Source organism: Xiphophorus maculatus, chromosome 14 (assembly GCF_002775205.1).
Source record: "Xiphophorus maculatus strain JP 163 A chromosome 14, X_maculatus-5.0-male, whole genome shotgun sequence".
NCBI classification, from domain to species: Eukaryota; Metazoa; Chordata; class Actinopteri; order Cyprinodontiformes; family Poeciliidae; genus Xiphophorus; species Xiphophorus maculatus.
In genome coordinates this window covers 27,122,265-27,139,070 of record NC_036456.1, presented here as the reverse complement: position 1 = coordinate 27,139,070, position 16,806 = coordinate 27,122,265, and the positions used below count along the sequence as shown (strand labels likewise).

At 38.7% G+C, this 16,806-nt stretch overlaps 1 protein-coding gene across 2 annotated transcripts in view; it reads left to right on the top strand.

Moving 5' to 3' along the window:
* Positions 1 to 224: 224 nt before the first annotated feature.
* Positions 225 to 16,806, top strand: part of fgf11 (fibroblast growth factor 11) — a 79,863-nt gene continuing 63,281 nt past the window's right edge. The window contains exons 1-2 of one of the 2 annotated variants that reach the window (XM_023345540.1): positions 225 to 430; positions 750 to 1,586. In XM_023345540.1, the coding sequence (XP_023201308.1) occupies positions 1,394 to 1,586 (193 nt within the window). In that variant the 5' untranslated portion in view covers positions 225 to 430; positions 750 to 1,393. Of the gene's footprint in view, positions 1,587 to 16,806 lie in introns of both variants that reach the window. The other variant, XM_005810403.2, reaches the window with a different exon arrangement.

The following is a 16,806-nucleotide window of genomic DNA, read 5'->3' as shown; positions in this document are numbered from 1 at the left end:
CCCGCCAAGCCCGACCCAACCCAACCCCGACCCAGGCGATAGGTGGGACCTAAAATCTCCGACGTGGAAGGCGGGATCTGAAAGACGGAGGGGGAGGAGAAATGGGAAAGAGAAAGAGGAGTGTTCAGGGAAATGAATTAAAGAGAGAGAGCGGGACTGTGTGTGTGTGTGTGCGTTGGCGTGTGTGTGTGAAGCATACTCGCTCAGTAATGCACTGTGAACAGGGAATGAGACGCCGAGTCACACACACACTCACCCCTTCACATGCCTCTGTCACACACCTTCACCTTGTGCCACCGCTCCATCTACACGTGCGCATTCAGAGAGGTTGCCCCCCGACCACTGACTCCTCTCCACACATTCATGGACACCCCTGCGCCCCAACCGGACCGGACCACTGTCCCCCTCCAGCGGAGACACGCGCATGAGAGTAAGGCACATCTACCTGCAAGATCACTCCACTAACCCCCACCCTCGTCATCTCATCTCCTCCTCTACATTCATTCATCCCCTGTCCCCCTGCTGTGAGGCGGCATGCCTGGCTGAAGGACACAGCGCCGCGCTCCGCTCTCAGAGTTGGAGAGCTCGATCGGACAGAAGGGGGGAATACGAGAGACTGAATGCTCTTCTTCTTGAACCCCCCTCCCTCTTCCCTGCATTCTTTCTCGCTTGTTTTTGAATGTCACCTCTGTCTCTGGGCAGTAGTGGATTCATCAAGCCTTTGTGTCTCTTTTTCCTTCTTCTCTCAGCGCGCAAGTGATCGGAGGGGTGATGCCAGGGGAGCTAGAGAGAGAGCCTGGAATCAAGGCACGCTCCATTCATCAAGGACCGCGTCCCTTGACAAGCTTGCAGACCTGATAACACGGGCCGGACGGGAGTGCTTCTTCTGACTCGTCTTGCTCCGACGCGGTCACGGATGGAGAAATTTTACTGGTGAAGGACAGAAGGTGAAGGGGCTGAAATCTGGACTGATTTGTGTTTGGGCTCATGATGTGGCGGATGGTTCGGTGTCCTTTTGGACTTGGTTGAGCTGAACTTGGCCGGAGCCGGGATTGCTCTCGGGGGAATTGGAAATGGCTCGTCCCAGCAGAAGATCGGTGACTTCAAACCAAAAAAATCATCTATTTCTTCACCTTCTTCACCTGCTTTCATCGAATCTTTACGGGATTTTGAAGTAGCCACCCTTGTTTTCACATCTTCCTCCTTATTTCTTTGGACCGTCCTGAATCGGAACCACCCCAACGTCTTCGTCCAATCTGCAGCTTTCCCCTCAGCGGTGCTTCAACGTGCTGGGTGAGCGGGCGGTGGGGGTCGCCCGAGGAACCCCTGGACCCCTGGGCGCCACCGAGCCGCCAAAGGCCGGCGAAGAGGGGTAAGGCTCGGCGCTGGGAAGATGGCCGCTCTCGCCAGCTCCCTCATTCGCCAGCGAAGGGAGGTCAAGGACCCCCAAGCAAACCGGCAGATTGCCAGCAAGCGCAAGCCGTGCCCAAAGAGCAACAAGTCGCTCTGCCAGAAACAAATCCTCATATTGATATCGAAAGTTCGACTATGTGGCAGTCGAGGGAGAAAAATGGAAAAAAGACCGGGTGAGTTGACTTTCTGTCCTTCCTTGCTGAGTTTTACAGCTAAAAGGATTTTGATTAATCCTGAACCGGAAAGCCTCACCAGAGTACATGCACAGCCCTTTAATTTCAGACTTCAGAACTTAATCTGAATCTGGAAAACGTCCCAACCAATCCTTCTTCACAGCTCTGCATAACAGCATCAGCAGGAAGGGGAGTAAACTCCAGCTTAACGTGCACGGTTCAGTTACACTGACCACCGCGTTGTGACTGCAGAGATGGCTCTGTTGGGGCACGTGTCAGCACACGGACACATGCTGGTAAATCTGGAGGCACACGGTGAACTTGGCTCTAACCGATAGTGATACACAGCGCTAAATAAAAATGTCAAGAGACGTCTCATTTCTGATTCTGAAAGGCCGGTACTCTGCCAGGGCTTTAGTGAAGGCAGCTCACACACTTTTACATGTGTTGCAGCTAATTGTGGTTATTACAAACCAATGAAGAGAACAATTTTGCTTCGGTTTTATCTAAGCTTTTGCCGTATATTTACCTTTTTTTCTGCTGTGTGATTAGTTTTGGGCATTTTGGGCATGTTTTAAAGGTTGAAACCATATAATATCACTGCAAAAACAAAAAAATCTTAAAGTATTTAGTACACTTGAAATAATAAAATAACAAATAAGTAACGTTTAAGCAAGATATAGGGACATGTTTTAGGTAAATAACTCTTTAATATTGGTGAAAAACTACTATTTCCATTGGCAGATTATTTTACTTATAATGAGACATAAGTAAAATAATCTGCCAGTGGAACTAATACTTTTTAAAAAGAATATTAAGAAATTATTTACTTAAAACAAGCTACTATATTGTGCTAAAAAGTTACTTATAAGTTATTTTAGTCTTATTTCAAGCCTTACAAGATATTTGTACTAGAAATCAAAAATACTTGGTAAGATTTGGTGTTTTTGCAGCGTAATTCTTCAAATATAAAACCATTTCAAAAACATGGTTACATTAGTTTAGACCAGGGGTGTCCAAACTGTGGCCCAGGGGCCCTTGGACTTATTTTGTGAGGCCCCCAAACAGCAATTAAAAAATTTTACAGATGAGACTTTTAATTTGTAATTAGGGTAAAAATTGTTACCAACATAATTTTCTTACACAGGAAAATGTAATGTACAACGCACAGTATTCTTGTTTTTCTAACTTTAACAAAAGGTAAAACCAAGAGACTTTTACTGAAAGTCAACTTTGTGGCACCCAAATCAGCTTTTATTCTTTCTTACACTTGGCTAAATATAGCAAGCATTATGAAAGAGAGAGACCCAAATCCTTTTCTTATTACTGATAATAAATTTATTCAGAAAGAAACTGGAAACTAGATTTCTTTCCTTTAATAAAGCAAACATGCAAAATCTGCTATGCTGTATTAGGGCAGTTGTAGAAAAAAAGGCAGTAAATTGTTGACCAAAAAAGTCATAACGTTAGAGAGTAATCTCATAAAATTCCTAGAAAAAACAAGAAAATTATCTTTTAGAAAATCACATTTTTAGATCAACATAAGAAATTTTCTGAAAAAAACGTGGAAAATTTCAAATGTCGAAAATTTTCTTTTGAACGTTTTTCTAGAAACTTTCCAACTTTTTCAGATAATTTCTGAGATTAATCAAATATTTTATGAGTTTTTGCTGGAAATTTATTTGCTCCCTTTTTTCTACCTACAATGACCCTAAAACATCATTATAAAAATCACTTCCAAGTTTTTGATCTACAATAAATATCGAGCTACTTTATTTGCGTGATGTTACGTTGGGTTTTTTGGCCCATGACTTCTTTGGAGTTGACAATTTTGGCCCAGTTGGCAAAAAAGTTTGGACAGCCCTGGTTTAGACTTTGCTGTTGCCACTTCAGTTTAAACACAGACTATATATTTGAGAAAACATGTTCGTCCATGTCTTCTATCTAAACACCAAAGAAATCTGCCCAAATTACTTTTGATTTTGCTAAATAGAAATGTGTTTCATTCACATAAATGACAAATAAGTTATTGTTTACATAGGGAAGAGGATTAGAGCCACTGAAAAACAATTTTTTGACTTTTTCCTCATAATAATTCTACTGAAGGGAAGTCCTTGGTGTTAAATCATGACACCAATTAAAAGGATAAATCTCAATAAAGACACGGTAAAACATGGTTAATATAAAAATGGCAGAGTTTCCTTAAGCAGATGAAGCAGATGAACGACTTCACCTTTGACTGAAGTGACTTTGTGCTTTCTGGGTTTTCCTCCTAAAATCAATAATGATATTTTTGGTCTTATTGGTGTTTAGATGGAGGGAAGACGTTTCCCACCATGGGAAAAAGTCGTCTGATTGGGTAAAAGGCTCCATTGACCCTCAGTATGATGAACAGATCGATGATTGGATGGTCTCTCAGTTTAACTGTTTTTTTAATGAGCTGCTATTAGATGGTTTTAATCAAATCAGTCTTATAATTTCAGCTTAATCTGTTTTCATTCATTAGAGAGCACTACTGAATGTGAAACCAAATAAAGTGCTTCTCTTACACACTAAATTTATCTGATAAATGTTGAGATTAAGTAGAGAGAAAAATCAACATTTTGAATAAATTATTATCATTATACTTATGTCCATTTTTAACTGAGTTTCCATCAGCATTTTTTTTTAAGTATCGCATTAGAAAATGTTGATGGAGTTTTAACATTTTTTTAAAATAAGTTTCTCAGTTTCACCAAAAATTGTTACGTACGCTTGAGGTGGTTTTTGGATTTTTTTGGAAGCACATTTCCTAACTAAGTTCTGAGTAGTTTATGCCAGTTTTCAACCTCTACTTCCTGTATATTAGGCTTAATTCACATTTTTTTTCTTCTTCTTCTTCTTCTCTACATTTTAAAATTTCGCTCGAGATTCACTTGACAATTGGATGAAAACAAAGCTGCTGATAAAGCTATTAATGCTTCAGTACAACTTTAATCTGAAATTTTAGGAGGTAATACCATGTAAGATAACAGCAAAGTAACGTTTTATTAATGTTGCTGTAACAGTTTGGTGTTAGTAAGATAGACATTAAATCCCCCGAGGAAATAATTCAGTGAACATTAGTAAATATTTTGGAAAACAATCAGTTTTTCTGTGTTTGAGCCTCCAGTCTACATGAAAATTTCACTTTTTTAATGAGAAAAACTGAGATATGCAGCATAAACCTCACATATATGCTTATACTATGTTGAAATTGTTGCTGATGTTTCAGAGTAAAAGTTTTAAATGTATATTAATGTTAAATCCTCCTTGCTAGCTACATTGCCTCCGCGTTATGAATGTAGGTAGAAACTAAAACTTTTAGATGTTTTCTTTTTTATTTTCTTACATCCATCTGTCTCTGTTGTGCCATAGTCAGTTTAATTAAAATAAAAAAAATGCTAAAATTATGTCAAAAATAACACAACTCACAGCATTTATTTTGTAATTTGATTGGTTGACTATGTAGACATTACCGCCATCTACAGGTGTGGAGGAGTTATTACAGCATTTCTTTGAATTTTTGTTATTCTCTTTTCGATTGAAATTATGATTAGATATAATTTGTTTAATAGTACCACTTATCAGTGATGCAGTACTTTAACAACATATCACAAATACTGCCATTTAGAATATATTGTAAATATTACATCACAGTACAAAGTTTCTTCTGATAATTGTTTTTTGGGGTTTTTTTAGTTAGTTTCTTCTTGCTTTATTTGTCTAAATAATTTTTGGGGGGTAGTTTAATTAGTTTTTTCTGCTCTCCACATGAAAGGAACATTCATTTATGATACTTTGAATAGACCCAGTCTTCGCGTGGAGCATGTTTTCATGTTATTACCCATTTCCTGGTTTCCTGACTGCTGCTCCTTCTTCTACCTGACTCCATTTTCACATAATGTGTGTGTGTCGCCTTCCACCTTGTGTAAGAGCAGCTGTGTGTGAGTGACTTGTGGTATTTATTACCTGAGTATGCCAAGTTCATCATGATAATTACGCGGGGAACCTCTAACGGGGAAGCAGCAGCTGCTATGGAGGCAACCGCTCTCTTATTGTAATTATGGTTGTAAAATTTGTTGGACAGGCCGTGGCAGTGAGGGCTCTTTGAGAAAAGGCCACACGTGAATAATAGCTATTGTTTGGACTAATTTGCACTCGAACAACCTCTCAGCTTCATATGGATTCAGTTGAAATTGGGCTACATATGACATATTTATCCATAAAAGCGCAGAGATGACTGAGTGTGTGTGAATGAACATTAATCTCCATCTTTCCCTTGAGCTTTCTGAGTATTTAGTATGCAGTATTGAACAAGATTAGAAGATTTTCTCTATTTTTGCTTGGTTTTGTTCGGCTTAGGTGTTTAAAATCATCAAACAAGTAAATACAAAATGCAGTTTTAAAACAAGCATTTCATTAACTGAAAAGCACTATCCAAACCTTTCCAAAGGGAACATATTACGGAAAATTCACATTTTGCATGTTTTTATATTTCCATTTTGTTCTCAACTATTTCTAAAAAACAGCCCAGGCGCTTAAAAAAAGTCTACCCAACTGTTGCTTTGGTAATAAAAAAATTTTTGGGTGTCTGGAAAATAAGACGTTTCAAAAACCTCCCAGTTGTTAAGTCACATTCCAGGGGCACTGCGCCGTTACCTAGCAACCTCAGGAGACCCCAGCCCCGTTACCTAGCAACCCAAACGGAATTCCAGCGCGTTTGGTTGTTGACTTACCGTCCAGAAACCACTTTCTGCATTCTTGTTGATCCACAAAATTATCTTAAGATTTGTTTCGAAAAAACACAATTTCGCAATTATGGTGTTTCTATTAAGTAAGAAGCTAAATAAAAATCACACATGAATAAGCTTGTTGATGTGATAAATCATCAAAAATCATGGTAGCAACAGGTGTTTCGTTAAATATATGAAACCAACTGTACATTAACTGCGTTTCCATTGACCATATAATTGCATAAATTGGAATTATGAACAAAAATATTTGCTCAATATAAACCAATTATGAAAAAGCTGAAGTGAGTGGTTTTTTTGACTGTATGAAAATTTATGTATTTTGTAAAACTGCATTGGAGACACTTTTTTCACATCACACAAGTGAAAAACTGCATGTTACTACTGGCGGAAACCACAAAGAAGACAACAGGAAGTGGTAGAAATGATGGTGCAGCATGTTTGAACACAGTCACGTGCAATTTTTTTATTTACTGGAAACACCACAATTGTAAAATTGTGTTGGGTTTTTTTGACATTAGTGAAACATCAACATAGTTTTGCACACAGTTATTGTCCAAAAAGAACAACAAAAACCAACCATCATGCTCCAACTACTTCCTGTTGTCTTCTTTGTGGTTTCTGTCAGTAGTGACATCCTGCTGTTGATCATGTGACTCGTGTGATGCACAAAAAGGGCTTTGAAATGGCAGAAAAATCACCTCATCCTAGTGCAAAAACGTTTTATTGAAAATTAATTTTATTTTCTAATTTACAGTGATTCCATGACGCAAATTTCTTTGATTTTGTATTATTTTATGGTCAATGGAAATTCAGCTACTGCCAGTTACCGCCAGTTATCACCTAGCGAGGTTTGACTTGGTAGCTTTTTATTCTCAATAAACAAAATCATCTGAAGACTGTTTTGTATTTATCAGTCTGTATTTGCCTGGGATAAATTTTTGTGATGATCTGAAACTACTAAGTATGACAGTAAAGAAGACTATAATGGGGAAATACTTTTCCACTCCGGTGTATGTAGGACACTTCTGACCTCTGGCCATGAATATGTGTGTATGAGTGAATTCTCCTCATCTGTGAGTTTCTTCCTCCCTCGCTGAGCTTCATCCTTAGGCCACGTTTGACCCTTGGCCAAGAATAATCGACTAGAATATTCCTAAGTCGTGTCCTCCTCTTCCTCCTTCTTCTCTTCTTCCTCCTGCTGGCATAACTTCAGTGGCCTGCTTACAGTTTGCCATCACTATGCCATTAAATGCCTTCCATTGACTGGCCAGAGAATAACAGTGGCATGTTTTAATAAAATATTGTGCTCTATCACATCTTTCTTTAACATTATGGCTCAGCTGAGAAACCGTTTGCTATATATTTGAAATATTAGTCAAACAGTTCTGTGTTAATTTTGTTAATATTTGTCATTTTTCTATCTTGAAAATATTGGCAGTAGTAGCAGTCTTGTTTTGAATCTGTAGAATGTCTTTGTTTTTTTGCCATCTCCATCTGGATGGTAAAATATGTTCTGGCATGCCATTGTTTTACCGTAAGTATTTGTGATTTCAACACGTACCAATTTAAAAAATGAGTGACTGCATCTAATCACAATTTTATGGACTAGATATTAAGTTAGTAAATTTCTCTGTAATATTGAATTTAGAGCTGGTTTTCACATATTTACCTTTGCTGGACTAAGATAAGCAGTTATCTTGACTCAAATTAGCTGTTAGCTTGACCCAGATTAGCTGTTTGATTTACTCAGAGGTGATGTTAGCTTCACTGTGATTAGCTGTCAAGCTAACACCCAGGCATTTTGCACTGCTGTTAGCTTAACTCAGATTAGTAGTTAGCAAGACTCTGATTAACTGTTAGCTTGAATCTGACTAGATTTTAACTTGACTCTAATTTGCTGATAGCTTAACTCAGAGAAATTGTTTCTTTTTTATTATTTCTTTACATGGAGACAAATGTTACATATAAACACAAACATTTATTCCCTTAGCTAATTTGCAATGCATGTCTCTAGATGGGTCTTAAACACCATAAAACAATTATGTAAATTAGCTTACAAAACAATTAGGGAAGTTAGCCTTACTCAGATTAACCCTTAGCTTTTCTCAGATTCGCTTTTAGCTATACTCAGATTAGCTGTTAGCTTTACTCAATTTAACTCATTGGTAGATCGGGCACTTGGTACTTCAGTCTTTGGCAAAAGACCACAAATAATTTCTTCCGTGTGTTTTGATTATATTTACCCAGAATGCCCAGGGTAAATAGTCCACTTCATATATGCATTCAAACCGCACCAGAGTTCACTTCAACCGAACCGAGACCGAGGCTTTTGGGCGGACCAGAGTCCAATTGCGCGTTCACATCTCCCCAAATGAACCAGTTAGATTAAACTGGTGTGAATGCACCCTCAGTGTATCAGCACATTGTTAGATTCCGGTGTAAAAATCTGTTCTCTCCATTTTAAGCCCACATCTTTCCCTGTGTGTAGACGTTATCATGCATCTAACGCTGTCTGTTACTGCGTCATTACATTGGGACCGGATTGTTCAGGCTCCCTTTGTGCTGCTGAAGGCCATTTGAAGCTATTGTAGGAGAGGAGGAGGTGTTACAATATAGCAAATGCATGTGTGTGTTTGTGTGTGTGTGTTTCCTCAAACAGTTGTTGCCTCTATGTGACGGATGGTGGTGGTGACAAATTTGTGTGTCCCTTTTTGACCCTTTGGTTCGCTCTTATGTGGCTATTCCCCATCTCTCCCCCTCTGTGTTACCCTCTAACCTCCACAAACACACACAAACACCGGCTAACCTAACCCATACTAATGATGCCCCGGCACTACAGCCCACTCAGCTTATAACAAGGTCATCTCGCCCTGCAACAACACACACACACACACACACAGGTACCAAGAATCACAGCAAAATAAAACACACCCACACACATTTAGAAAAACTAATAAATCAGCAGACACAAACACAAACAAATGATGAGATTCTGTGATAATTGAGGAAGGGAGTGTAGGTGAGAGATAATTTCACCCCGGCTTTCTGTGTGTGTGTGTGATATAATCTACTGAGGATGATAAGCCGCCTATTGGATATCAAACAGAAATAGCTCAATGTTAACAGGCTGGAATAACACTCGGAGTTGCTGTTGTTGCGGCGAAGGGGCTAAGTGTCCGTCCTGGTGCTGCAAATTAGTTTCTGTGTGTCACACACTCTCCGTTTTCTGTGTGTGTGTGCGTGTGTGTGTGTGTGTGTGTGTGTGTGCGTGTGTGTGTGTGTGTGTGTGTGTGTGCGTGTGTGTGTGTGTTTAAGGCTCATTGTGTCATGATTCATCAGACCACATTGGCTTCTCTCATTAACACATACTGATTTATCAATAATGTGCAGCGGCGTTTGGAGAGCGCACACTGAATCCGGGGAAATTTACTGTCTCATCTCTGGGCGGACGCTGTGGAAAATCCACGCTTAGTGAGGACTGTTTTATCTTCCTCCCTCCTTTCAATCCATCACCTCACTCCTCTTCTCTCATTCTAACCTCCCTTTCTTCTCTCTCCCTCTTCGCCACAGCCTTGATCCCCCTCCACACTTATCATCTCAAGGACATCTAGACTCTTATAACTGTCTGTCCCAGGGTCTTTCCGGCTCTCGTCTCTCGCTGTGCCTAATCATCTCGTCTTTGGCCCAGTCACAATATAACGATGGCCATGTCAGCTAGTTTGGTAAAAAAATCTGCGTTTTGTTCAGACCCTCTGCTATTGACTTCCTGTTGGAGATTTTACCCACTCAACAACGTTTCATTGCAAAAACACCAAATCTTACCAAGTAATTTTGGTCTAGTTACTACTAGAGATGCACCGATCTGATATTAATATCTATATCAGTAAAATATGTAGGGGCAGTTTTATGTATTTTCCATTTTATAGCCAAATCAAGCAACTATGTTAGCTCCAGTCGTTAGAAAAATACTACATTAATCAAATATGATTTCAATAAAATTTTATTTCCTGATTGAAATCGGGTCTCTTTAAAAACTCTGGCTCATCACAACACCGCTCCTCTATCAACCCTTTCACACGGGTTTTTACCAACATTTAAGCTCATAAAATAAGATGCATAGTTCCACCAGGTGTTTGCTAATTACTTCTGGCTAGTCTGAAGGAGCTGCTCTGTGAGATGGAGTCTTGGTAGCTTGGAAGAGACGCCTGAAAGAGCAAAAAAAAAAAGCCTATTTAAAGTATTTTTGAATTTGAACGGCAGCACTGAGGAGGAGCTGCGTCTAGAAGGCGGAGTTATGTCCACCCAGGCGTTTTCCACAGCCAAATTGTTGCCATGGAGATTAACGGATTTCTCAATCAAAGCAACTTTAAAAAAAAAAATTTGTGTTTCGGCTGTTTTACAATTTCCCAGAAGTTTGTTGATGACAGCCAACCTGTTCTGTACTTTATATTATACGTCACCATAAGTCAACCAGACTCACTCTTTTCTCTGAACCAGCCTCAACTGCAGACATAACTCATAATTTGGACATTTGGTGATCATTGTTTTCCCTCCAAACCGCTTTCATTTCTATCAGCCTGTCATATCTGGTGTATGTTTGGTTTCTCTCAGAACAAGAGGAGCTGCTTGGACTCTATGTGGATCGTTCTTGGCACAGATCCGCGCAGACATCACCAAAGTGTAATTAGAGCAGGGCAATGAAGCAGAGGGACCTCGGATCTGGTGGCTCTACACTTGAAATGACCTCCAGCTGAGATTGTGCCGCGCACATTTTATCTACCCAAGCATGCCACATCTTCAGAGCTCTTAAACCTCAGTGTCCTCAATGTCACAAGAAGAGTGCGCTGGCCCTTTTAATCGATATCTTATGGCTCAAATTGCGATATTAACATGCAGAGGACAGTAAAGCCCGCATTAGCATTTCACATGCGATCAATTTGCCGCATGGCTTGCGTGCACAGCTGAGCGGGACGCGTGCCACATGGCGACGGCGGTGCAGGGCTGCGTGGCAAAACGTGGAGGGGAGATGAGGAGCTGGAATCCCAGCGAAGTGTGGAGAGCCTGATCTCTCTCTCAGCGCCGCCACAGCGTCCCTGACCGGAGCAACACTGTCCAGAAGACAGCTCTTTAAATCACACCATGCCGCTCCCCCTCTCTCTCTCTCTCTGTGCGTGTGTGTGTGTTAACCTCTCACACACCTGCTGTCCGTGAAACCACATAACAAACTGGCCTTATGGGAAAAGACTGCATGCTTTTCTGCTTGCGTATGTATCTGATTACGAGCTAATTTACTTTGATCACAGAGGCAGCGGGGAGGAGAGGGAGTTACTGACAGCTGCTGCAACAGACCAGACCTCTGGGAAAGAAACTTAGAAATCATCACTTACTCATTTCTAGTTTTTCTATAAACAATAAATAGATAGATCACAAGATAAATTAAAGGTTACGTTCACTCCAGCGTTAAGTGACCAAATCGGACTTAGTTTTGTCCAAATGCGACCTGATCTCATCGTTTTATGGCCGTCTGAACAACACAGGCCAATTGATTATGTGTTCCTAAATCCAATATGTATCTTTATCTTTTCATATATAACGTGAATTTGCGCAGCCAAGTCAGAGTCATCCGACCGGACCGTCTTTGTTACTCGACGAACGTCATTATTCTGCGTCCTGATACGCAAAACGGGAAGAAAAACAACCATAATGAACGATGATGAGGATTATGTTATTAATATGCTTATTCCGGTTGGATAACAACTTTAAAACCGTAAAAATGCTGTTTGGCATCCATGTTTACTTCCGCAAACACTGAGCACTGCTTCTTCTTCTCCTCTTTTATGGCGGTTGGCACTGAGAACGACCTGTCTGTGTGACGTTGTTGGGCCTCTACTGCGCATGCGGGACACTTTCAGGTCGTTTGCAGTTCACACTGGCGATCACATACAGGTCCCGTATGTTTGGAAGTGAACGGCTATGCAAAAGAAAGAAAGAAATAAAATACAAACTAAATCAGAACTGAGCATTAAGGCCTACAATGTGAACATAGCCAAGTTTCCATTTGCATAATTTATTGTTTTTCTCTCTTTCTACCAAAAACTGGATGACATAAGCTTTCATTTTGAAGGTTTGGTCTGTTTGTTTAGAGACTTCATAATATGGGTGTAAATGCAGTTTTCTGGCCGACCAGCCATCTTTAAAAAGCCCGACCTGCAGATTTAGATTTTGTCCGATACAATTTCTTTGAAATGTTTCTAAATATAGCAAGAAAGTCACTGAGTTGGTAACAGTGGGGCGACTATTGTTAACTGAAAACGTGCAAACATGACTTGGTGGGCCGGTCTGTCAGTCAAACATCTCTAGCAGAAGATCGCAGTGGCTGGCAATAATATTGTTGTTTTGATAATATGTTGATAATGGATTAATAATGCAACTTTTCCCTCTACAACATTGATAAACTTTTATTTTGTAAAGAAGAGTTAACACTACAACTGCAAGATACTTTAAATATTCAAAATAAAACATGGCAATTAAACACAAAAAATAAAACGGAAAGAAAAGTCACCTTCATCCTAAGTCATAATTAAAATTGATTACAAAGTCTCTGTAAACTAAATTTCCATTCAAAAATGATTAATAATCAGAATTGAAATTGTGAAGCTCGTTCTAATTTATCATGCGATTAATTGCTTTGTTGCTAATTGTGACAGGCTTATCTCACGAGTTTGGTCAAATGTGTAGAAACAACATAATTTTACTTTGTTTAGTCACTGCAATTAGGAACATAATCAATGTAAAATAAATGATAAGGAAACTGACAAAGACTTGACTAACTTGGTCAAACATGTAAAAAAAAATTGTAACAGAAAATGTGATTATTACATACATTTTATCTATAAATACAAACAAATACAATCAATATAAACATTTATATATAATTTTCAATTCCTGTGTTGTGCCTGGAGCAGGTTGTGCACTGTGTGTGTTTGTGAATAGGAAATAAATACGGAGCTAACGCATAAATGGTTGTGCTTGCTTTGAAACAAACCTAAGCAAATGAAGGTGAGACCCACAGCGAGTGTCTTTGATATGTGAGGGACACCTTGCTGATTGCAGCACCTTGTCTACCTGTGTGCAGCTCCCATGTGGTTCACACGAGCAGAACTGCATGACGTGTCCTTCACTTTAATGTGTCATCAATCTGGGAGGCTGGATTCGAGCCAGAGCGCGACCTACACGCACACACGCAGTAAAAACGGTGAAAATATCTCATCTTTGAAGAGGTTCTTTTGCAGTACGAAGGAGAGATTCCTCTAAACTCAGGGTTTTCCTTCAGACATTAGATTATCAGTTGGAGGGATAGAGAAGGAGGTACAAACTTCTGTCACACAAAAATGTGTGATTATGCCCAATTTATGCTAGTATGTGTTGAATGGATGCATCTAATATTGCCCATATGTGGGTGCTGTGAGGAAATAGGGTTATGTGACAGCGGTAAATCTTATCTGCCAGCAGGAGGTTTGCTCAAAACGAATCAACTCAAAAGGGGATCAGAGTCAAAATAAGCAGGATTGTTATTTAATACAACACCTTCAGATAAAGTACAGGAGGATAAATTGCATGAGATTTGAGCATTTTTGTGATCATTATATCCCGATTAGAGCAAAATTATTTTAGAAATCATCACTGTGACGCTATTCAATAAAATACTGTAAATTAGTTTAGAGTGGAAATAAACTAATTTACAACTTTATATTTATGACTTTATATTTAGTCATAAATTTTGTAATGAACTTATGACTAAATTCAGGGGGGGTTCAAATTTTATATGAATGGGACATCTGTATTACAAGCGATCTTTGTCAACGAGAGTATTTTCTAGTGTATTTTCTGAATCACGACCGAGTGAGAACTCTTAGCGACAAACTATCTTTGACGTATAATTCTCCGGTAACCATGTCAACAAGAATTTAGGCCGTTAGGAGAAAGTAAACGGCTAATTAACACGATGAATGAACTCTATACGCGTTGTATCTTGGAAAACCTTCGTATTTGTAAGTATTAATATCTTTGGAAGACACTTATACATGTTGGTTGATAAAATGTAGAGAAATATACACAATTTCCGAGTGTAAACATTAAGATAGGCTATTAGTCAGTAACATGTTTCTCTTCATTCTGTGATATTTCGTTACAAAAACGTTTTGAGTGTTGCATTATAACGAGTGTATTAGCCATTAATGCATATTTTTTGTTGTATTTCAGTTTTAAAAAGTCCGTTTATAATTGACTTCAGGTTAAGAAGAGCAAGCCCTGTGTGGAGACTTGTTTGCTGGCTGCTAACAATGCTAATGTTGCTATATTATAGAAAATTGTGTTCATTATTTCGATTAACCCACATTTTATAAACCGGGTTTGAAATAATATTACAATTTAAAAAAAAACAACTAAAAAAAAAATTCTTATGACATTTTTTATTTGTATATATCCAATAATATACATTAATAATTTAAATTAAGCAAGCAATTTTCCAAAACTTTTTTGCATCCATTTTCCTCATTTTGTCAGGGATTTCTGTATTTGGTAAAGTTTAATCAATTATAGCAGAAATAGTCTTGTACCACAAAAAAAAAAATTAGTTAGAGGGGCTGAACAAAATCTTCCAGAGAAGATTTTGTTTTTCTCTGGAAGAAGAAGGACAAAATCTTCTTCTTCTCTAGAAGAGAAAATCTTCCAGAGAAAATGGCCACACTTTTTACACCCCTTAATCTGAAAACTGTTAATACCAGACCTTCTATCTTTGTATTTCGCATTCTTTATTATTTTTCTTATACACAGTTTGTGCAGAGTAGAAGAGAAACTACAGTTCGGTGCTGGGTGTTTCCCAGGAGAGCGACTAAACCGGAGCCTTGCAGGTCACTTGCAGATTCGCATCCAAATGCGAAGCCATAATGACTTATTGTCAGGTCGATCATTACTGTCATGTTACAGCAAGGCCAAACAGAGGTAATTGCTTCCTTCTAAAATCCTCAGAGATTCCATTTCTCCATAAATTAGAGCTTGCAGAGGGTTAAAGGGGAGGGAGGCAGCTTTCCAATAAGGCGATCACTTCTCTTCTGTTACTTTGCTCTTTGATTTCTCTGCCTCCTTTCTGTTTAATCAGAGGGAAGGCCAGGCGATCATGAGATACTGGTTGAGGGAGTCATTGGCTACTTTGCTCTAATTGCAGAAGTTTAGTAATTACATTTTACATCTTCATGCACAGGAACTTGAGTCGAAGTTGTGTACAGTGAAGTTAAAGACATTCACTGATTGGACTGCTAGGTGTTGTCTCCCATCATGCATCTGAGAATGTTTCCAATAGTTTGTTTGGTTTTCAGGTGTGTCTGTTTGGTGTTAAGACTAAGAGCATTGGGAGCTGTTTGTAAAGTTACACAGTAAAAAATTAACAGCAGTATTTAGATTTATTTAGTCTGTCATACAGAAAAAAATGTGTGTTCATTTTTCAAAGTCATATTTTCACCACGTTTTTATATATATATAAAAAAATCATAGTTCCAAACTAAATAAAATATTTAATTCACAATATTTAGTTTACAAACTAAATGTTGAATTTGGAGCAAAGTATTTAGTTTGGAAAATAAATATTTAAGCATTTAATTTTTAAACTAAACATTTAGCTTGAACCTAAATATTAGCTTGCTAACTCAATATCAAGGTTGCTAACTAAATAGTTAGGTTGCTAATTCAATATTTAACTTGATAACTAAACATTTAGCTTGGTCACTACATATCTAGCTTGCTAGCAAAACATTTAGGTTGCTAGCTAAATATTTAGGCTCTTAGCTAAACATTTAGCTTGCTAACTGAACATTTAAATTGCTAGCAAAATATTTAGGTTGCTAACTAAATATTTAGGTTATTAGCTAAATATTTAACTTGCTAACTAAATAATTAGGTTGATATCTAAATATTTAGCTGCATAGCTAAATATCTAGGTTGCATCACAGGTGCAAGCTTATGCAATAAGGTTATTGAAACTGTTTGCTTATTTTTTTAGTTTAAATTTAGAGGACATGTTAAATTAAATCTGAATAAACTCTATCATGGTGTCATTTCTGCCATCAAAACAAACTGCCTTTCTACTAGCAGTGCATCCAGCCCTCACCGCCGCTACATGTGGTGTAGCATGAATAAAATAACAGCATTTGTCTGTAAACTGCAGTCGTCCTCCCTCTGCTCCACATCCAGTTGCACAGCCTTGAAAAGCGCCGACTCGGCATATATTGACCATCGAACCCGACTCAGAAATCTTTACTCGCTAAGCGCAACACAAAGCATTTCTCCGTTTCCAGCCTGCGGCGGTTCTCACCACCCTGTGTAAAACAACCCTGACAAATCACTGGATGTGTGTGTTGATGTGTGTGTTGAGCGTCATCCACACGAGG